The 22,540-nt window shown below is 42.0% G+C and overlaps 2 protein-coding genes across 4 annotated transcripts; one reads left to right on the top strand and one right to left on the bottom strand.

Annotated features, from left to right (window-relative positions):
- The first annotated feature begins 57 nt into the window (after positions 1 to 57).
- Positions 58 to 7,460, top strand: atg13 (ATG13 autophagy related 13 homolog (S. cerevisiae)). Of its 3 annotated transcripts, none has more exons than XM_034217311.1 (18): positions 58 to 222; positions 877 to 957; positions 1,183 to 1,263; positions 1,401 to 1,520; positions 1,619 to 1,665; positions 2,153 to 2,293; positions 2,399 to 2,439; positions 2,923 to 3,019; positions 3,194 to 3,301; positions 3,455 to 3,545; positions 3,725 to 3,823; positions 4,106 to 4,177; positions 4,331 to 4,443; positions 4,660 to 4,801; positions 4,956 to 5,033; positions 5,206 to 5,313; positions 6,223 to 6,351; positions 6,463 to 7,460. In XM_034217311.1, the coding sequence occupies exons 2-18, from the start codon at positions 889 to 891 to the stop codon at positions 6,538 to 6,540; spliced, it is 1,614 nt and encodes a 537-aa protein (XP_034073202.1). In that variant the 5' UTR covers positions 58 to 222; positions 877 to 888; the 3' UTR covers positions 6,541 to 7,460. The 3 variants fall into 3 exon arrangements, with proteins under 3 accessions (XP_034073202.1, XP_034073203.1, XP_034073204.1); XM_034217312.1 differs by having other exon boundaries at positions 58 to 301; XM_034217313.1 differs by lacking the exon at positions 3,725 to 3,823.
- A 1,515-nt stretch (positions 7,461 to 8,975) lies between these two features.
- On the bottom strand, positions 8,976 to 18,737 carry kpnb3 (karyopherin (importin) beta 3). Its single transcript, XM_034217309.1, has 26 exons — positions 18,548 to 18,737; positions 16,112 to 16,192; positions 15,382 to 15,574; positions 15,173 to 15,275; positions 14,980 to 15,076; positions 14,782 to 14,886; positions 14,240 to 14,362; positions 14,018 to 14,138; positions 13,835 to 13,922; positions 13,608 to 13,714; positions 13,392 to 13,516; positions 13,208 to 13,297; positions 12,942 to 13,115; positions 12,640 to 12,858; positions 12,466 to 12,549; positions 12,251 to 12,383; positions 12,041 to 12,162; positions 11,868 to 11,964; positions 11,592 to 11,764; positions 11,392 to 11,503; positions 11,225 to 11,280; positions 11,004 to 11,126; positions 10,687 to 10,906; positions 10,369 to 10,597; positions 10,137 to 10,278; positions 8,976 to 10,054 (listed from the first exon to the last, which is right to left on the bottom strand). The coding sequence occupies exons 1-26, from the start codon at positions 18,635 to 18,637 to the stop codon at positions 9,968 to 9,970; spliced, it is 3,294 nt and encodes a 1,097-aa protein (XP_034073200.1). The 5' UTR covers positions 18,638 to 18,737; the 3' UTR covers positions 8,976 to 9,967.
- Positions 18,738 to 22,540: the final 3,803 nt, after the last annotated feature.

The raw sequence follows: 22,540 nt of genomic DNA, 5'->3' as shown, positions 1-22,540 counted from the left end.
TATTTAACATTTTAAATACTTTTTTCAAATCAACGAAAGTGCCGCAGTGAACGATGTGCCATACAAACACGTCGACATGGAGAAGATAAACAGAGAAGTAGCTCCGTCGTTGTTTACCTCTGAAATAGGCTTTTAACTGTTCATAAAACACAGCGTTTTATGTCATTTATATTGAATTAAGTTGTATTTTATTGAAGCTACGTTCCCAGGGGAAAAGCTAATGTAAGTGTTGCTGTTTTGTGATACATTTTAAGTGCGTGTTATTCAGCTAGCTTGCTTAGCATTAGCTGCAACGTCAACGGTTAGTAAACATCAGTTATATTTGTGTTTTACACGAAAACATAAGAACATAACGTGCTGTTTTGCACTGTAAAAAGCTGGTTTTCAGTATATTGTGTCGTTTAACATGACCTCCAAATACTATCCGCATAATTGAATGTCAACGAGGAGGCCTTACTTGCTAACTTGTACAGAAACAGATGCTTAAATAGGGTTAAAATAATTGTGATAAACAGTATTTTCCTTTAAAACTACTCCAAGCAGAATTGTATTATATATTAGGTATTATATCAGTTACTAATTGTTCAATTTATTGGTTGAAAAAAAGGCTTGTTTTGATCCAAATATTTCTATTAACTGACGATTCATGTATTCACACATTTTACAAGACATGAATTCACTTTTCTTGGCAATTATTTGTATTTGACAATTACAATTCATTATAATTATGGCTGCAGTAAGTGGCAACATTTGTCTTTGCTCACAAATGTATTAATTGTATATTTGACATGCTGTGTTGTGTACTAGTATGATTGCTTTACTGTTTAGCACGGTGCTATACAGTACAATAGATCATGTTTTCTTGATTGATCCCAGGGTCGTGACAACATGGAGAGTGGCCTGAGTCCCCAGGATAAAAAAGACTTGGACAAGTTCATTAAGTTCTTTGCCTTAAAGGTAACACGCCTGTATGATGTTGTTGTTTCCGACATAGGAAAGGAATGCAGCCTCTTTGAGTGTAGATGTCTAAACGCCCGTGGCTCATTCTGTTAGCAGAAGCTTTGATTCCCACACTCTTTACATGGAGACAGTTTTATTTGCGCAGGTTTTGAGATACTTGTTGTTACTGATATATCTGTATTTCCTACTGACTAGTAATGGTTTCTCATGTCCTCTTTGTAGACTGTCCAGGTGATTGTCCAAGCGCGGCTTGGAGAGAAGATATGCACTCGCTCGTCCTCATCGCCTACTGGCTCTGATTGGGTAAAATATTTGACCATTGAAATTGTGGATCGGATGTACAGTGTAGATTTTCTCATAAATGTATCTGGCTTGGATGGTTGATCTTCGTCTATAGTGTACATTTAAGTCATTTTTGTTGTTATTATGACTTCTTCTAGTTTAATTTGGCCATCAAAGACATCCCAGAGGTGACTCATGAAGCTAAAAAGGCGCTGGCAGGACAACTCCCAGGCATCGGGCGCTCCATGTGCGTCGAGATCTCCCTGAAGACGTCAGAGGTTTGACATTCCTCATACTTTTGGAATAGTAAACACACAATTATCTTACTCCTTATTTACATTTTGTATACACAAATCTTTCTGTCTTACTCACTCAGGGGGACTCAATGGAGTTGGAGACATGGTGTCTGGAGATGAATGAGAAGTGAGTACATTTGGCATGTTTTTAAGTATAAGCAGCCATATATAAAGTGCTGCAGAGTTTCTGAGTGTTGTATATTATGCACATGAATAGCTTTGATGAGCAGTTCAGTGTCTGAGGTAATAAACCTCTGTGCTGTGATGTAATGATCCTTTCATCATGAGCAACACTGTGATGCTTTTCTGCCAAATGAAGCCTGCTTTGTGATCAAAGGAACAATGGAGAAAATTGAATCGGAGCGTGTGTCAGATGCTTTAAGTTATAAATGGCTTACTTTGTCTCTGCGAGTGACATTTTGTAGTCTGAAGTGCTGCTGTTGTTTAAAAACTGCTGTTACACTTTGTTACTGCTTGAAATAAATGAAGCTGCTCCAAAACAGATTCCCAAAGACTATTAGACACACTGATGACTCCATCGTATTATTAAGCTGACATCTATTTGAAATGCCGCCACACTGCTGATTTTGAACGAGTCATTGTTTCTGCTGCAGGTGTGATAAGGACATCAAGGTGTCGTACACAGTCTACAACCGTCTGTCTGTCCTTCTGAAGTCTCTGCTGGCCATCACCAGAGTAACACCCGCCTACAAGCTGTCCAGAAAGCAGGGACACGACTATGTGATATTATACAGGTGAGGGAACAGCTGGTAAACTGCAGCAGCTTTGTTTGGTCTCTTGTTACGTTGAGTTGATGTTTGACATGTGACACCGTCTGTCTCTGCCTCTCTTATTTCTAGGATTTACTTCGGGGAAGTGCAGCTGAGTGGATTAGGAGAAGGTAACCTTAAACTCTGCTTCCTGACGGACATGTCGTAAATCACAGAAAACAACACTCGTAGCTCAAGGTCGACTTATTTGACCGTAAACATTACAAAAGGAAGGTTTTACACACATATACTTGTGTGTTAGACCTTATAGAATAAGATGCAAATGGACTTGAAAAGACCCAGTTATTTGTTCAGAAATAAATGTCTTGTTTTGCCTTCTGGGGCTGAAACTGCTCAGGGAGAGGATTACGTATTAATTAGACATGTTTATTATTCTTAAAAGTGATAAAAACATACAATAAAACACCAATCAGAATCTTAAACACTTCATTAATCCCTGGGCGATGTTACAGTTGTTCTATCTTGAAGATACATTAAAAACCACAAACACATAGAAGTTAACATCAGTAGAATAACATTTAGATATTACTTTCATAACCTATATTTAAAACAAATTCATGTTTCTTTACTGAGGTTTGTTGTTTGTTTTTAAGGTTTTCAGACGGTGCGTGTCGGTGTTGTTGGCACACCTGTTGGCACGGTTACACTGTCATGTGCTTACCGCACCAACCTGGCATTCATGTCCAACAGGTACTTAACACTCAGCATGAGAAACAACACAGTCTTCTTATCAAGAAAATGATGATGAGTTTATTAATAAGGAACATATCTGTTTTCTGAGTGGATAAAGAGATGGTTACATTTTAGCTTTGGTGCTTCACTACTCGCACCACGAGTAAACGGTTGAACTGTGGTTTTCTGCAGACAGTTTGAGAAGTCTGCTCCCATCGTGGGGATCATCGTGGATCACTTTGTGGATCCACCTGGCATCGGCCACCGTAATGCAAACATGGGACATCCCTGCAACTACAGGTAGCTACAAAACATCTTTTGCATCCACAGAATAAAGAAACAATTACATGTTCCTGCTTAAAGGACAAAATAAGGTCAATTCTCCATCTGTGTTTTACTTGTCTGCCCCCAGTAGGATGTGAAGAACTGAAATATTATAATGTGTGTGTTCAGAGCTCTAGATGATGAGGACGGAGGATATGTAGGAGTTCAGGATTCCCAGGAGGTCTGCACCACCTCCTTCTCCACCTCCCCTCCCTCACAGGTAACACGACTCACTCCTTTAATCCTCGTTAACATCTCTTTCTTTACACTGTGACTTCTGCTCTCCATTTTCACAACTGCTTTTTATTTCACCGTCTCTTTTCTCTCTTTGTCCGTTTTCTTTTTCCTGTCTTTTTTAATTGTATGTTTATCTGTGTGTGTGTGTCTGTGTTTGGTCAGTGTGTGTGTACACTGAGTCCTTCGCCCTGTAAACTGTCTAAGCCCCTCCCCCTGGACAGTCTGCCGCTTCCATTGGCTCCTGGACTTGTCACTCACACTGTGAGTCTATACGGCCACTGTGGAAGTGTGTGATGCACCTTTTAAACTGCACTAAAAACTGCTGATCACTCACATTTTGTCATGTGTTTTGATGTGTGTGTTGCATCATTATTGGCTTTGACTGTGTGAGGCTCCATCACTTTAAACACTTATCTCCCGTTTCATTGTGATGTTTTACTATTATGTACCACAGTTTTAAACCCCGTCATCCAACAGTGTGTCTCCAATGTTACGCTGCAGTGTTTTGTGATGAATGATCCCTCTTCTTCTTCCTGTCTCTAGCTGTATGCTTCCAGGTTTTCATATCACCCTCCAGCTGGAGCTGCTGAGCTGTGTCCCCCTGCTGCAAGCCAGGTGAAGCATCACATACACATTTATTGATACATACTTATAGCTATATGAGTCTTATATGTCCGGGATGCCTACATTTCCCATCAGAAAAATTCAGTTTTAAAATACATATTTATATTGAATCCCCTATAACTCTGCTTTGTTCTTCCTCTTCAGGCATTGCATGCTGGGAAGGAGCACGGAGGAGTTGTATTGGCTCCAACTCAACCTCTTCATGGAGCTGATGCTCATCTCACAGTAGAACAAGCTGCCAACACTCCTGGTGGCAGGTAATTCAAAACATATTTGATTTACTAACCTAACCTAACTTGTAACCGTCTTAAGGAAATAACTAGATGTTATCTGTTGGTATATAGAGCCATATGTTGAATATTGGCTTTTTAGCAAGAGATATTGTGAACGGTGGGAAAGAAGAGGGACTCAATGTGCGCCACATAGATCTCCTTAAATCTGAAATGTCTAAACGGTAACATCTCTCTTCAAAGTGGTGATGACGATGGCCTGACGCACAGTGGAGAAAGAAGGAGGGATGAAGGGCGGAGGAGCGTCTCCCCCTCCGACCCCGTGGAGTCGCTCAACGCCTTCACCAGGAAAATTGGAGCCTTTGTCAATAAACCCAACACACAGGTAAATCCCAAACTGATAACTCTGATTTAAAAACATATGAACGTAGATGTTTTGTAACGCACTCCACCCTGCTCAAGAGGGTAACTGTCCGAGTGATGAAAATGTAGGAGTACACGTAATTAAGTTCCGTGTGTGTGTGTGTGTGTGTGTGTAGTTAACAGCAGCCAGTCTGGACCTGCCATTTGCTGCATTTGCTCCTCGAGGCCTGGACTCAGAGGAGAATGATCCCATGGTAACTATCAAAACAAAGATGATGTCCCAAATGTGTCTTTATATCAGGCAGTTTGATTTGTGTTGAAATGGATTTTATGATACCATATGATCAAAATGTTTCGCAGATACAGCCAAATCAAGGTGTTTTAAGTTTTCGACAGTAAGGACTTTCTGTCTGTGTGTGTGTGCAGGTGCAGCCTCCGGACTCGCCCCCCTGCCCCTCCCCTCTGCAGGCCAGCCTCCACTCTCAGGGCTCGGAGGGATCGGGGCAGCAGGACGACTTCGTCATGGTCGACTTTGTACGTACTCTCCAGGCTTAAAGAACAATACATTAGCACAATATGTTGCATTACAAAAGTGTTAATACATGCTAAACTTGAACATTTAGTCTGAAGTGCTGCCTGACAGGTTTAAAGACTTAAGAGTGTCGTGATTATTAAGACATTTTCTCCTTTAAAACTAAAAGGAAGCCACAAATAGCAGCCGATTAGCTTAACCCTTAGATGCATAAGTGGGTCTTTTTTGACCCGCTGAGGTGGTTTTCATATTCCAGCTATTTCTCAAAAAACATGTTTTGGATATCATGCCAAGCTTCCATAAGTGGGTCAAAAATGACCCGCATGCATTTTCTATGGGATCCTATGGGAACCTTTGATTCTTATCACCTGTGGCTGTCAGGAATACATTCACTGTGGACCACACAGACGACATCACAAGTGACACCTCTCAGGAAGATTATTTTACACAGCAAGATCTGATACCTGTCAGTATAATCATAATAATAATACATTATATTTGTATAGGGCTTTTCAAGGACTCAAAATCGCTTTACAATATAAGGGAAGGTTAGGGTGGGGGGGGGTATAGGACTATCAAACTTGATCAACCGGCATGGATTGATGGGGGGTGGGCTATGAGTAGACAAGAGGAGATGAGTTTTGAAAAGGGACTGGAATACTGTGAGGGTCTCAGAATAACGGGTCCTTTTTGACCCACTTATGGAAGAGTGTAGGGTCCAGTCACTCGGGCATCTAAGGGTTACCTTAGCACAAAAACTGTAACCAGGGGAAACGGCTAGCCTTAGCTCTGTCAATCAATAACAAAAGCCACTTATCAGCACCTCTAAAGCCATTAACCATTTCTTTAATCTGTACCTTTTATGTATTTCATCCGGAGATGTTTGATTGCCTGTCTGCTTCTGTGTGTAGCGTCCAGCCTTCTCTAAAGACGACCTGCTGCCGATGGATCTGGGCACTTTCTACAGAGAGTTTCAAAACCCTCCGCAACTGGCCAGCCTCTCTCTTCACATCAGCGCCCAGTCGATGGCCGATGACCTGGTAACACACTTCTTATTGTTTTATTCGTATGAGAACGTTTTGATTCCTTCTTTAAACCTATCACCACAAAGAAGTATGGTATAACGGGGACATGTCATTTCTTGTCTACAGGACTCACTGCCAGAGAAACTTGCCGTCTATGAAAAAAACATCGACGAATTTGACGCTTTTGTGGACATGCTCCAATAAAAGAGTGAAAAAGGAGGAAGACTACATGTGGGATGGTGGCAAATGAAACTGACTGGAGACTCTGTAGTCATTTGTCCTGTAGGAATCTGACTAAATCTCAATATTTCAATGTGAAGCTCCTCCTTTCTGACATCTTCCTCTCTTACCTTCCTGTCAGGCACTTTCACGTCACTTGTACAGATCACTGTAAATATTGTATTATCTCAACTGAGACTGAAATACACCTATCTCTGATCTGGTAGTGTTAATTTAAACTAACAATCTTTGTGTTCTATGTGGAACAAATCTGCTCAAATCATCAGTGTTTTAATCGGGATTTAAAATCAATTCTGTCACTTAGACAGCCATGCAATTCAAGGACAGACTGCCTGCACACAATCCTGAACACTACTTGTTTCCCCTTCTTCATGGTCTGATCATAACGCCAGGGGAGCGATCAGTGGCTCTAGAAATCAAACCGATACTGTGTGTGGAAGAGTTTTCTTCAAAAGTGAAATCTTGAGCTGGTCTTAGCAAATACATTGCACTTGTGGAGGATATTAGGATGTCATTTAGAAATGTGAGAAGCCTGTCATTCATTTAGCCAGGTGTTCCAGCTGGTCTGGAGATTAAAACAGCCAAGGTCAATGTTAGAAAACGGCCCCAAATTGAATTTAGAGAACTACCTGCTATCCTTTATATGTACACACAAAATGTTTCCATGCTAAAGCAATTTGTCAGAACTTCACTCTATTGCCAGTATAGGCCGTACAACATGTATATTCAAGTTTTTGTAAGAAAATACATTTCCATCTCTCTACAGAAGAGGCCGTGGTCACCATCCATGACTGAGTTAGGTTGAAAGCTTTAATTTAAACTTTTTTGCTGTTGGCATAGATGTCCTAATAAAGCATGGCTGCTTTGTGATGTCTGTCAAATACCTTGGGACCATATCATTATGTGCATGCAATTAAAAGCAACTATTGGACAATTATCTTAAATCCATTAGCGATTAGAAAGCCCTACTGTGCACTGATTGGCTAGTAGTACTCGTTGACTTGACGCCCTCTTTTGATAGGTTGAATTCCTCTTAAAAAGTTATATTTTAGCAAGGGGGAAAGTTATGCTTGAAATAATTCTATATAGAAAGGTAAAAACAAAATATTACTAAGATTAGCTTGATGAAAAAAATCAAATAATGTATAAATGGAAACAGGAAAAAGTCTGTCACTTCCGGCCGAGAGTCTGGTCATTGCTAGGCAACCATTCGAGACTACAGGTATCACTGCGCCCCACAAGAAAATAGTCCAGACAAAAAGGTTTGCACAAGTACTTTTTTTAATGGGTTTTAATTTAATTAAAGTTATAACTTGTTACGCAGGGTGTTTGTTAAACACTAGCGATTGTTAAAGGAGAGGAAAAAGCGCGAGTGACGGAAAGTTATGCTTATGATTGTACCAAGCTGTCAATTAGCCACCAACCGCTGCAATTAATTAACCTCCTGCCCACGGTACCATGGAGAACGAGCAAGTAAAGTTAGTATTAAGTAATTCATGTTTTTGTGTACAGTCTATTATCGATAAATAAATGCTACAACTCGTTTTGACCTGCTGATAAAGGGGGTGTAGTTAGCTCCGAAGCTAGTAGCTAACAGTGGGGTAAAGTAACTAAGTACATTTACTCGCGTACTGTACAACATGCAAGTTCTTTACTGAAGTATTTTTGCTGTGCTACTTGCTTTTACTCTCCACTACATTTTGTAAGCAAATATTGTACTTTTTACTCTACTACATCTGTCGGACAGCTTTAATGCTGAATTTGTTTAAAAATGCATAAATCAATACATAGTTATTCAGTAGCACAGCATGAAGTACATCTCAAATGAACCCCACTTTTACCAAATGCAACCATAGTTGAAATAAACACAATAATGCAAATGAATAGTTCAATACTATAATTGAATGGTGTTCAAAGGGGCTATCCTGCATATTGAGTAGTTTTACCTATAGGCTACCGGCTTAAAGTATATTATGATAGTACCCTTTTGAATGCAGGACTTTCACTTGTAGCCAAGTATTTTTATACTGTAGGAAAGCTAGTTTTACTAAAAAAATTAAGTAAATCATTTGAATTCTTCTTACACCTCTGGTAACTAAACAACTCGTGCTTAAAAGTGGGCTGACTTTCTGAAAAAGTTACCGGTTTAATTTATGCCTGTAACAATTTAATGTCCAATATCTGGTCTGTTAATAGAAATAACACCCATTGGGAATTTGCTGTGGTGTTTTCTAATGAAATAACTGTAAGCATAGCCTGCTTGTGTTGGAATACTTTATCATAAACTAGCCAATATGCAGTGCACACTTGTTGAATAACTACGAGTCTTTTAATCCAACTCTGGGCAAGGCAATAAATATTTTCAACTATTCCTTTAATAAATAAATCAAATGAAAACTTGTCAGAATTCAAATGGAATTTTATTGTTGGTAGTTTCCAGAATTCCATCACATACCTGCAGGGCTGCAAAGGGTCAAAACCATAAAGTTAAGAGTATGGTAACACGCATTTTACAAATACTCTACAATTCATGTTCCTCCATCTTGTCACGTGCCATGAGGCTGTGACCAACAACAGATTTATTGCTCTGATTTTCTGAGAGCCCCTTACTTACACTGCTACCTAAAGGGCTGGGAACCGTTAAGCAAAACATTTCATCTTCAGACTGAACAGCTATCTGGAAGGCTAACGGAGGGAAGCTGCTTTTAAATCAACTCTCCAAGACAACGATGATGTAATTTTTCGAACTATGTTTTCTAGCCACTTAACATGCCATTACTTTTTTTTTTTAATCTATTTTTTAGAATCCCTCCAAGCTGTGGCAGACAAGAAGCCGTTTCCTCCCAATGTGACACTGAGAAGAAATAAAAAATACAAAAAAAAAGTAAATTTCACAGGAGACAGGCAGTGATCGCCCAAAGTGTGCATTCAATTGCTCAGTCCACAGTAATGTCCTGCCCCCATTTCCCCCCACATTGGCCCCCTGACTGTCCAATGAGTTTGTTTTGGGCGACGTGGAGAACGAGTCCCTCTGGGCACGACGAGACGAGTCAAACATCAGGGAATGGTTGGAAACAAAACGTCCGGATATTAGACAGGGACACTTTACTCTGGTTCCCACTTCCTTGGGTACAGGGTGAAAGTCTTTGAGGTGGATGGCCAATGTCCTCCATTGTCATAAATATCCATCCTGCTCCCCCATTTGGCTGAATGTTGGTTGAGTTATACAATAGTTAGGGTGGTGATTAAGGGGAAGGGGGGGGGGTTTGAAGCTGGCGTCCATACACACTACAGATCAGAGCAGGAGGAAGAAGTGTATGGAAGAGGTCCAGGAGCTCAACTTTTCTTCATGGGCTTTTTTTAATTAAAGAGCGGGGAGGTGACCTGGGCTTCAGGCAGTATTCAGTAGTTCCTGAATGGCTTTCTGCTGCGTCTCGTTCAGTGTCGATACACACTGCGTCCATAAACCTCCCGACCCCTGAGGGACAAGATGAAGCCAAATCAATCTGGGAAAATCTCACAATGCATGTCAATCTTTTGTTTTTAAATCGACTATTTACCTGTACTTGACGGATGACATCAGCCATCCGCTTGCTGCATGCGTCTTCAGTCTTCACCGATTCGTTTGCAACTCCATCTGCGATGATGAGGAAAACCTTGGGAAGGTTGGCGTTATCTGGTCCGAGGACAATGGGATTGTTGCTGCGGGAAAAGAAAAAAAAATGAGTTTGTACAACGAATGGTTTACTAAATAATTTCAGATGTCTTTTTTTCCCCACACAGGCACCATACCTTTCAATGAGGTCACACAGGAAGTCGAACGTGTGCACGGCCTCCTCTTTGTCCTCGAGGAGCGGGAGCCAGTTGAGCCAATGGGGAAGAATCTCGTTGACGTTAACGCACTCCGGTCTAAACCGCATGACCTTTCCTACGGCGGAGATGCAGTTTTCCGTGGCGTTGACGTTCTCCTTGACGCGGGAGTCAGCTGACTGGATGACTCTGACCATCAGCGGGATGGCCTCTGGGGCAACGAAACAGAGAGGCAGTGAGTTAAAACTAAAGAGCCCCAAGCTAACGACATAACAACTAAAGACCAGCGCTCCGCAATACCTGTACAGAACGGGCGGTAGAGCTCTCCTCCGTACTGAGCCATGACGCCGACACCATAAGCGGCCGCCTGCCGAACTTCAGGACTCGTGTCACACAGCGACTGCAACATCGGCTGCAGGAAAACCTCGGCATATTTGAAGGAGGCGGGGCTGCAGTGCTCCACCACGTCGTCGAAGATGCACAGACCCCACTGTCTGTCCGCCCATGGCCTGCTGGGACACTGAAGACAAGTTCAGATAAGAGTTAGACTCATAATCCATCAGACCGACACCATCTACTGACCCTTTGGCACTTAACACTTGTTTTACTGGACTTACTATGAGCTGGACGATGAGCTGCAGAAGCTGCTCAAACCAAGGAAGCACTTTCTCTTTGTAACTACTGAACACCGAGTGCAGGATGTCTGACACTTTGGTCAGGATGTACACATCGTTCTCATCCTGTAGAACAAGAAGAATCACGTTGAACATTTACAAAAATTGTTTACGATCGTATTTATTAGACAAACTATTTGACTGTAACCCATTTAAATAATTACCTCGTCTTGTAGTGATTCCTCCACCTGCTCATCATAGTCTTCATCCTGTCTCTTTGCTGTGAAGAACAAAGAATCATTCTGTGAGTATTATGCATAAAACACAATATGATGGAAAACTTGTTACAAGAAAAATTCTATGGTGTGCCGTTAAAAAAAAAACGCCTCACTATGTCGGAGCTCCTGGTTCTTGAAATGCTCCTCCAGTTTTCCCTTTAAGATGCCGCCCAGCTCCTCAAAATGCTCGTTGTTCAGACAGCCGTCTCCCATCAGCTCAATGCACTGTAGAGAAAACACTTCCATCATCTGCTTCAGAAATCCCATTGAAATGGAAATGCTGTGATGAGACATTTCAGGTAGACGCCGTTACCTTGGCGAACGAGTGCATGATTTCCGACAGGACGTCCGAGTCTGGCTCCGTGCCGATGGACTTGATGAGAGCGTCGCACATGAAGTGCCACATCTGGGTGAGGTACTCCGGCCCTCGGACCCTCGCACACTCCAGCAGCAGGGGCATGGACTCGGCTGCTGCCACCCGCACACGTGAGTACGTTAAGGAAACGCCACCATAAAGCCTCATAACAATACAAATCACTATGCTGACAATAACAGATCAAAGACGTCAAAGTCTGTGATAAAAGGATATCATCATGGAAGTAGAACTTGAGTAGAGGCACCATCAGCTTCACCACCTGCTCTGTGTACTCCACAAAGCCCTCCTTCAGCTCTTTGGCATAACACACCTGGAAAACAACAGTCTCTTAGAAATACATTTGTGCATCTCAGTGTTTTGCTGCTGCATCAGAGTGGACTGCTCACCAGCATCTGGCAGGCGGTGGCCTTCTCCTCCAGGCCGGCCGTCTTGATGCCGAAACTCTGCTGGTCTCCCAGGTTCACAAACTCCCAGCCGTCGTCCTCTGATATGCTCTCCATGTCCTGGGCTAGAGACGGAGAAACACATTTAAATATGGCATCTTTCATTCTGTCCCCTATGCTTTTGCATTGTACGGCCAGTCTGCTGTTACTTACTGTCCAGTAGGGCCACTTCAGGCTTGATGGATGCAGTCTTCATCAGGGGGCCCATCACTACAGGCAGATACTGTTGAAACTCCTTCCCCAGGATCTTACACATCCTGGCCCAAGCTGAGATCATGTATGAGATCTGAAAACGCCACAGAAATCATTACAAAAAGGCAATATGCAGAAAACTGATGGTTCACACAGTCCTGTTCAAGTGTACCCACCTGAGGATCGTCGTCCTCCAGGTCGTTGAAGTCTGTCTGGGTTTTGAGGAGCAGCTGCATGACTGCTGACGCATCTGGCATGAACTAATGCCAGAACAGAGAGAGAAGGACAGATGTGAATATGGCCGCCAGCCATCATTTAATCAAACGTTTTCCCCACCTGTGCAGACGTACCTTCTCCTTGCCGACGGCCAGCCCGATGAGGCTGATGCACTCGATGGTCTTTCCTCGCAGCAGCCGGAGCTCCTTCTGCACGGCGTTCTCCACGATGTGTTTGAGTGAGGGCATGAACAGGTCGTAGTACGGCACAAACTTCTCCTCCGCAGTGTCGGCCACCGAGGCGATGGATGTCACCACCTGCTCCAGGACCAGTTTGGTGCCCTTCTGGATCAACTGGGAGTGGAACAAAATCATTAAAGTTCACTAACAGTGGCTATAATGCTCTCAATTATTCTAAATAAAGTGCAGATTTGTACCTCTTGCAGCTTGGCAACCATGATGACGTGAAGGTGCTGCACCAAGCTGTCCAGATACGGGATCAGCAGGGATTTGGGACAGTCTTCTGTGAAGTTGATGAGGGCGGCCGCAGCGTGAGCCTGAACCCGAGGGTTACTCTGGTCCTCCATGGTCTGAAGCAGAGCGGAGATCACCTGGAAGCGAAGGGTCAGTCTTTAAATATACACTAGAAAAACTTTACTTTTTACTCTCTAATCTACTGCATCACATTGAGTGCATTCGTTACCTTGTCGTGGAACTTCTTTTGGAAGGTCGGGGCAAAGTCTGTGGCCATTTGTCCAATTGCGTTGCAGGCAGCATAGCGTACCCTTGGGTGCTGAAGGAAAAGGAATAAGAAGCTTATTATTTCCGCCCCAATAATATTCCGAGTGCTGTATTTTCATATGAAATGACTTTAAGTCGTTTCTTACAGGATCGGAGCAGAAGATCAGGACAAAGCTGACGATCTCCTGGAGGATGGCCTCCATCTGCTGGTGGCATCCCTCCCCGATGGCCGACAGCGCCATCAACCCCGCGTGGCGATACTTCCAGTCAGCTGGAGACAAACACAGCGAGTTGATCTCATTCATTGAGATTAGAACGTGTGAGTGTTAACTGTGATTCAGTCATCCTCAGATTTAACTTACGGTTCTGCAGCATCGTCATGATGTGCTGTTTGATCATAGGCAGGATTATCTTTCCTCCCAGACCACAGGCGATTCTGTCCAGAGCGCTCTCCCCAGCCACAGCGTTACTGGTGGGGGGGGGGGGGGAAGAAACAAATCCCACATCAACACATTTTCAAAGCCTGAGCATTTTGTTCTTTTTAAAATATACTTTTTGTACGTCTTTGTGGTAATGAAGAAAGCCTCACCTGTCAAAGTCATCGTCCTCCAGCTCATCAGCCATGGACCACTCGTCATCATCCTCGAGGTCCACCATCATAGCCAGCATCTGGGGAACTGAAGACACAGAACAAATATAACGGCAGTCTAAAAATGGCCAGAATATATGAGGGGAAACGGCTTTGGTTGATTGGTGGTGAACAAATCCTCACCACTCTGAGCCACGATGGCCGTGTGTTTCCTCAGCATGGCTGCCGCAGTCTCAGATAAAGTGACGATGACCTCCAGGGCCAGCTGCCTCTGCATGTTGGTCAGGTTGGAGTCGGCACACAGCTGAGGAGACATGGCAACATGTTAGTCACATAAGAGACTGACGTGTCTAATGTACATTTAAAGCATTTCCGAGATGTTTCCACGCAAAACCGTCAAATCACCTTCAGGCAGAGCTGCAGCGTGGCCTCCAGGTTGGGTCTCAGGTATTTGGGTGCGGTGTCTGCAATTTCCACTAAGGACTTGAGCACTGAGTCATCTGACTGGTAGCACGACTCGTTCACTGCCTGGTTGTAAAAAGACAGAAGATATGGTTAGTTTTGCAAATGCATTCATATCTTCAGTCATGCTGCTATTGCTGAATTTACACCACAAGCTTAACCTCCACGAGTCACAGGAGAAGCACTAAACACTGTTGCAAGAGGATAAGCTGTATGCATTGAAACAATTAGTAAGAGGTTCTGTTAGCAAACTGTCATCTAAGGCAATCAAGTACAAAGCAGCTTGTTCGTAAAGTAAGCATTAGCTAATGTATGACAGACTACTGTAACATTGCCTTAATGCCTCTCAAGAGGCTCATTAGGAAACTCACACCGGCCCGTACTGTTCCTGAGACTCAGATAGCAGCCGTAACTAATGGAGGTCACTGAGCCAAAGAAGCCACACAAAGCGCCTCAGGATATAGACACTAGGAACTGAACGTTACCTGCAGGATGCCTGGCAGCAGGTCAGAGAAGTGCTTCAGCAGGGCCGTGTTGCCTTCATTTGACAGAACGAAGGCCGATGCAGCCCGAGCCGCCAGGGTGCGAATCTGAGGGATAACAGGAAAAAGAGAGAGAAATATATACAGTCATATAATCCAGGAAATGACCTTCCCCAAAAATCCCCTTTTATGAGATCTTACATGTGGGTTATCCTGGTCCTGCATGCACTGAACAAGCATTCGCTTGATGACCTCCATATAATGCTGCTGCTGGTTGCCGAAGATTCCTGGGAAGTTCCTAAAGACGACAACAAGCACAACGGTCAGCTGACTTCAAGTTGCAACAATATGGCCTTGAGAAAAACTATTTGGCATCAAGCGAAGAGGGCCTCACCAGAATATGTGCAGGGCAGATTCTCGCAGGTTAACGCTGTCGGAGTTCACAGAGTCAAACAGAAACTTGAGCACCTCTGGCCACTGGTTGTTCCCATCGTCATCTGCAAGAAAGAATACAACATTAATCACAAGATCAATAGTGGTAATATTGACGTAACGACGCCACAACTTCACAGCGGTTTAATTGAATCTCTAGGGGAGCTTTACCTATGAGGTTGCGCGTGAGCTCGGCTGCGATGTCGCAGACCTTCTTGCGGATGTTGGGCGAGGTCTCAGTCTGGATGCTGGTCAGCAGCTCCGTCTTGATCACCGTCTGCATCTCCAGAGTCAGACCCGGGTAAATCTCCTCAAAGGACGAGGACAGCAGACGCCGCAGCAGCACCGCCGCCATCTGTTTGACCTGAATGGACAACAAATGTTTGGTTTTAACATGACATCGGGATTTTCTTTATGGCCGCAAATGAATCACTGTTGATTTGGAGAGACAGATAGGCTTTTTTATGTTTATTTGATCCCAGTTCTACTAAATGAACACCATGATTGTATTAAGTGTCACTGGGCAACAGTGTAATGGAACTTTAACAGTCAATGTTCATTGGCAAGATAAATAAAAAGCCTGGAACATCCCAGAAAGGCAGTCACTCTCCTTGGGCAAGGCACCTCTCTGCCGGCTCCCATTACAAGACTCTAAAAATATCAGCCTCCAGTTAAAGGAAAGCAGAGGAAGCACAAGGGGCCAAGCAGCTGTTGTACTGAAGAGTAAACGTAACTTCCCAAATGCCAAAACCATGACTCATAACGCGCCTTAGTGTCAGGCCGGGTAGAGGGCCCGTGTAATGGCTGGACTACATTTTTTAAATGCCGTTTATGTGCCACCTTTCTCAAAGTGGAGGCATTATCTATGTGGGTTAGGTACGTCAGAGATAAATGTACAAACCTCTTCTGCAGCAGATACATCTCGGATGGCCTGCAGCAAGAATGTGATCTTGGTCTGGCCCACGATGGTGTCATAAGCCTCCTGTGAAGAACATGAATGGACAGTGGAAAGGGTTAGACGGGCCTTACAGATACACCGAGCCCCGTGAAAAATTAATCTCAGTCCACGGGTGTCATGTTCACTTTGTGGCCGTCACAAAGAAATTGCATTTTTTACATGCCTGTAATTCCACGCTGAAACACATGCTGGTTGACAATTGCATCAATCTTTGTGAATTAAGAAACATGGGTGTGGCTTTTCAAAAGCTTGTTTTATTTACTTTGTGTTCATGGCTTTCTTGGACTGTAAAATAATAAGCTTGTAGTGTAGTCCATTTAGGCCAAAAATGATATTCAGTGGTAAAAGAATAATCATATTTGACTTTTTTAACATAACTACATCTAGATTTGGGAATGAACAATGTTGAAATATATTACGGCCAAAATAGAAAAAAATGCGCGTATTGCAGTTCAGACACTATCCTTGTGAAATGAATCATGAGGCAGTTGATTTGTCTTCAGTGTTGTTTCATTAAAACCACAAAAGACACATGATGCTTCCTGGGGATGAAGAGGAACTGTGTGCTCTGAAGAGAAATGTCAGATCATTTGCATGTGGTTCTAATGGTAAACAACTCTTTGGCTAGATTTCTGCTGGGGAAAAAAACAACTTGATTATGTGACCATTAAAGTTCGTAAATGGATTCCCAGAGTACATTTGCATGACAAAGGCCGAGCAGGGAAGAGCAGCTTTGTGGCAACAGTACAGTATGTTGGCAGAGAAACCTAATTACTGACCAAACACATTTAAAACAAGGCATTAACATTACTCATAACAATCCGATTCCTAAATCTGCTGGCTCACTATTATAATTATCCTTAGTTCAACTATCATTCAAGGGATTTACTTATACATTGATAAAGTGCCATCTTCACTAGCTCAATCTAAAACTCCCCAGATATAAAAGAGTAAAACTGAAACTTTAATACAATGGGGACACTTTAGGTCACTTCACAGCTCTAAGACTTAACAATATTGTACATCATGGCTTGAATAGAGTTAATTAAGCATCTGGACACCTACAAATGCGTTGTCAATGTGGACGTGTGGCTTTAAAGTCCTCTACACATGGATCAATTCCTATTGTGTGTGCAAGACAGAAAGGGAGAGTTGCTATAAAAGGATGAATTCCAATGAGCTTAGTATCGGGGCAGACAGTGTGTGGTTTTGTAAAGAAAAACGCTGACTGCTAGTGTGATAAGATTCAACTACCTCATGCAAAAGTCTGGTGCTGAAGAGGTAAACTGGCAACAATGCTTTGAGGCTAATCGTGGTGGGGAAAAAGTGAATAGGCCAGCTAGACTCAGTCCAAACAAATCCTCTAGAGAAGCTAATCCTGTGAGTGGATGAGCCTTTATAGATGACGTGACTGAAACTGAGATAAATAGCTTCACCAGTGTCATCAAACCAAAAAGAGAGTACGTTTAAAATGTTGATTTGAACTGAAGGCCATTGCATGAGCTAACATAGCTCGTCCTGTACATGTGTTGGCTCCCTCCCTCCCACTGCTTGTTATGTTGCTAATCAGTACACTTAACTTATTACATGACATTCACGTTATCTTTTACTTCCTAAAGTCCTTTCTTTAATTCTTTAATCACTGTTCAACGATAGTTTGCTAGCTAATATAACCAAGGATGTATGAAGAAATATAGCGTTGAAGGAGGGACCGTTCATTTCTGAGTTGTTCAGTGGCGCATGAAGCCATATTGCCCTGAGCAAAAGTAACCGGATGTGGGCCGATAGAGCATGCGCAGTAGAGTTTTCCCTTAAGCTTACATTTGTTATATTGTTCTGTGGTCTGTTTTTCACATACTTGTTTATTTTTGTATATGTTAACGTACTTGGCAATAATAAAACCGACCCTATTGCAAGTCAATGGGGAAAAAGTACTTTAGGACTGTGACGTAAATTGTAGTACCACATTTTGGCCCCTGTACGAAAATATGCTTCAATGTCCGGCACTTCAGTGAGTTAGCCTTTTAGCTTCTCATGCTACTTCCTGTTCCTCCACTTGCTAAGATGACTAGCTTCACATGTCAGCTGGAGAATGTGGGGATGTTTAGGCAATTTAGCTTTGAATCAAACCGACAGTGTGACACAAACACTGACAACTTACAGTCTCTATATCAGTATGACGCAACATGGTGGAAGTAGTTAGATTTAAACCGAGCAGTAAACTCACTTTCAGCTTCACATTGCACGTGGGCTATATAACCTGTGACGTGAAAGCTGCCTTGCGCGCGCGGCCAGGCTCGGTAGCTTAGCTGCTGCTAACACGATTTCACCAACTGACCGAACTTGTGAAATCAACCCCGTGTATTGTGGTTCTCTTACCTCTGATTGCTTCCTGACGTTGTTGTCAGGGCTCATCAGGTTGCCCAGCAAGAGGTAGAACTGCTGCTGCTGCTGCTGCTGTTCCGCCATTGCAGTATAGATCCCAAAAAAAGACAAGCCGGGTGGAGAAGCGGCGAAATGAGCACCGGCAGAGCCTTGCTTTCTGCTTCGGTCACACAATGCTCCTAACGTCCCATTGGCTGCCTTTACGAAGTCTACTCGTCACTGATTGGACCAGACGCCTGGGTCGAACGCAGCCTGTTGGCTCTAGCTGGTTCTGAGTTCCTATTGGCTGGAATCCACACAGAAAAAGTGAATGCGTCGTTCCTGCTGAGTTCATAATGAATTACTAAAGCGCGGGAAATGACCACATCAGGACTTGCAAAATAATAGTAGTGCTGTGCTGTTGTGAATGTGTATTAGCAGTGGTAGAAAGTAAGGCAAGGCAAGGCAAGGCAAGTTTATTTATATAGCACTTTTCAACACAATTCAAAGTGCTTTACAAAAAATGAAAGACATTAAGAAAAGGGCATTTAAAATCAGTCATTAAAAAGAAAAGCTAATAAAATAAACATTAAAAGAAAAAATACATGGATAAAAGTTACAGTGCAGTTTAAGATATGAATAGTTCAATTAAAAGCAGTGACAAAAAGAAAAGTCTTCAACCTGGATTTAAAAGTATTCAGAGTTGCAGTGGACCTGCAGGTTTCTGGGAGTTTGTTCCAGATATTTGGAGCATAATAACTGAACGTACTAAGTAAATGTACTCAGACAAGTACTGGACTTTAGTTCAATGATGCTGTACTTGAGTATTTCCATAAATGCAACTTTAGACGTATCATTCACTACATTTCAAAGGGAAGTATTGTACTTTATTAACACCTTTATTATATTTGACAGTTAGCTTAATTACTCAGTGGTTGATAACCTATGTTGATAACACAACCAGCAATTTCACTTAAATGCTATAAGTGTGTTTTGCCACTGGACTTCTTTTTAATTAAGTATAGGTTGAATGAAGACCTTCAACCTGCAATGGAGTATTTTCATATAGTACAATTAATACATAAAAAGGTGGCCTATCTTATTACTTCTTCCACCTCATATTGTTTATGACTTGTTTATGAAATAGAATACCTAGACAAAACAGGAGAGTATAAATGGAGTAATTAGAAATAATTATGTATTATTTGGGTCATTCCTAGCATCCAGTGCCATTTCAGCTAGGGTATTCAAAAATAAAACATAATTGTCCATGTTTTTTTTAATTTAATTTGAATCTTATACCATTAAAGTATAAGAACAATATTTTGGTCAAGCTCAGGATATTGTGTTTAAAAACGTTTTTTTGTTACCATCCCGTTACTGTGTGTCCACCCTGTTACTGTGAAAAATAGTAACAGGGTGGACATTTTATGCTAAACTTGGCTATTGCTACATGTGTGATGATAATCAAGCTAGCACTGGTGACAACAGAAACATATTTGATAGATATATTCACCATATTTTCTAAATGTAAAACAAATGATGAGTTCCACTAAAAATGAGCATAACAGGGTGGACATGTTATGCTTTACCGCAACAGTTAAGTTCTTTAAAACTTAAAAAAAAAACGTTGAAAGAAGAATGCATTCACTCTGCTTCTTGAAGATCATTTTCCCACTCAAAATGTATCCTTCTTCTTCTTGAGTCATACAAATAGTGGTGAAGTCCCTCCCCTTCCGGGGGAGCTCCATGGGACCTTATTTCGGAAAAATTATGTATTGAAGTCAATGGAGAGAGAAAGATTATCTTTCGATCCCGTCTGAATTGTGCCACGAATTACACATATGATGTTTGTCAATTTAAAAGATAATTTTGCCACTCAAAAAAAAAAAATTGTCGTAAAACTGTGAAGTAACTCATTTTTTGTGCGAAACTACATCTCGGTCTCGCAGAACAACACACGTCACCACTGTCTTGCTAAACAAGGGATTAACTACCCTCATTATCACAACAATGAAACACGTCCAGAAGAATGTCATGCAAAGCTGCCTGCCTTCCTTTGATTCTCTCTGAACTACCTGGTCTTTTTAATGTTTAATGTCAACCATTTGTGCAGATAGCATGAAGTAGAAAAAGATCGCCGATGCTAATGTAGCGTTAGCATTTCTCCCCCGGGCTTAAAACAAATGGTGTATTATAGAATGATCACACCGGTGTGACAGTACTCTTCAAAGGGTTCACGAAATATGACTACTACTCTTACTGTTTAACATTTTGGGTTACTTAATGTTACTTCATGTTAAGGCTAATACAAATGACAAGGCTAAGGCTAACTAACGTGCTTGCTACTAGCTAGGTAGCTAACTTGATCCAGCCACTCCTGGTCCTTTCATCAGACGGGAAGCGAAAGAACGAGCAAGACCCATTGCTGGTATCAGGGCCGTATCCAGGATTTCCTATATACCGAGGTCCAAACATGCTAGGGGGGTTCGGGGGATACCCCCCGAGATTTTTGGGATTTTCATGATCTAGTTAGGTGCTTTTTAAGTCCTGTGGGGGGTCACACATTGGATAATATATTGATTTCAAACCATATCAGTGGGCTGACAATGTCAGCATCAATTATTTTTAAAGTGTAATACATAAGAATCAGTTGATTGTTACTATTAATGATCTGGACATGCAGAAGAGGCTAAAATGATCACAAAACATTGTCAACATTCATTTTCCATGTCTCTCTCCTTTCCATAACCTGCAGCCTCTCTTCCATCTTCTGTAGTCTCTCTGTCTTCTTCCTGTTCATTACTCTCTCTGTCCTCTACTCTTTCTTTTTGTTCAATCTCTCCCTTGTTGTTCACTATTTGCTCCTCCTCACTTGTCGCTCCTGCCAGTGAATTAAAAGCAATTCAGCCATTTAGTTCATTTCACTTGTTTGTTTGCATTCTTTTTTTATTTAAATCTGTTTTGTTTGATTCTCAAAAGAGAACAAAGATGTAAGCAAATTGTGTTTTATACAATTGTATGTTATTATGACATCATAACTGCAATAGATGTATGTTTTAAAATTATGCCTATTGTAAATGAAGACTATTGTTATAGATACATAGATAGATAGATAGATAAATAGATGGGCTTATTAAGCCTACATTATTTTGTGTGACTCCAGTTCCTCTGACTTCCATCACTTTCTCTCTTTCTCTCTGCCTGTCCTGTCTCTTCCTTACCAAAGCTGAGCTTCGACTGACGTAGTCTTTTCCTTATATCTGAGTCAGTGTAAAAAGAAAACAATACAATGTTATATCTTCAATGTTTTACTCAAATTGAAATGAAGAAAAGCATTACAACGTTTGTTAAAAGGTAATCCTTCTGACATTGGATGAACGTAATTAACTTTAGCTCTCTAGCTAGTTTAGTCACGCAATTTAAACCAAAGTAGCCTATAGCTGCAATATAAGTTAGTGTGTGCATGTTGTCGGACGTCCACTGACTAACGTACAGCGTTCACACAGGATCTGCTGGTCCTATGATGTCCTGATGAGCAGAAACACAAGCAGCCCGCTGGACTCAGATCTCTAGATACTTCATCACTCCTCCGCTGCTCTGATACAAGTCCGGGCTGCGGAGGTTTGTTGATACATGTCGTCTTCTTCTGTTTGCTTTAATCGAGGCTACGTAGTTATGCAGCGCCCCCATGGTCAGCAAATGGAAGTACTACAAAGAACCCCGTTTAGTGCAATTATTTCACAAGTTTTGTTATACACAGCTCGGAAAATATTACCGAGGTCCGGACCTCGGTGACCTCAATGGTAGATACGGCCATGGCTGGTATGATAACAACCTGGTACTAAGCACACAGGCATCTTGTTAAAGTTATCTTATCTATCTCTTATATTTAGCGGAGGAAAACAATTGTGACATCACTTACGCGACTCTGGGATTTATAGTCTTTCTAGTTGCGTAGTTTTCATAGTCTTATATTTCAACAGTTTTACGACAAATTGACTTTTT

The sequence above is a fragment of the Gymnodraco acuticeps genome, unplaced genomic scaffold (genome assembly GCF_902827175.1).
Source record: "Gymnodraco acuticeps unplaced genomic scaffold, fGymAcu1.1, whole genome shotgun sequence".
Lineage (NCBI taxonomy): Eukaryota > Metazoa > Chordata > Actinopteri > Perciformes > Bathydraconidae > Gymnodraco > Gymnodraco acuticeps.
Note: the sequence above shows the minus strand (reverse complement) of the source record. Positions and strands in the feature narration are given on the sequence as shown.

Coding starts and splice junctions, on each gene's coding strand:
- atg13 (XM_034217311.1), top strand. CDS start 889: ATGGAGAGTGGCCTGAGTCCCCAGGATAAAAAAGACTTGGACAAGTTC. Junction 1,521..1,618: donor TCTCCCTGAAGACGTCAGAG/GTTTGACATTCC, acceptor TTACTCACTCAG/GGGGACTCAATGGAGTTGGA. Junction 3,020..3,193: donor CTGGCATTCATGTCCAACAG/GTACTTAACACT, acceptor GGTTTTCTGCAG/ACAGTTTGAGAAGTCTGCTC.
- kpnb3 (XM_034217309.1), bottom strand. CDS start 18,637: ATGGCGGAACAGCAGCAGCAGCAGCAGCAGTTCTACCTCTTGCTGGGC. Junction 12,550..12,639: donor TGGCCGTCGGCAAGGAGAAG/GTACGTCTGCAC, acceptor TTCTGGCATTAG/TTCATGCCAGATGCGTCAGC. Junction 11,504..11,591: donor TCATGCACTCGTTCGCCAAG/GTAACGGCGTCT, acceptor TTTTCTCTACAG/TGCATTGAGCTGATGGGAGA.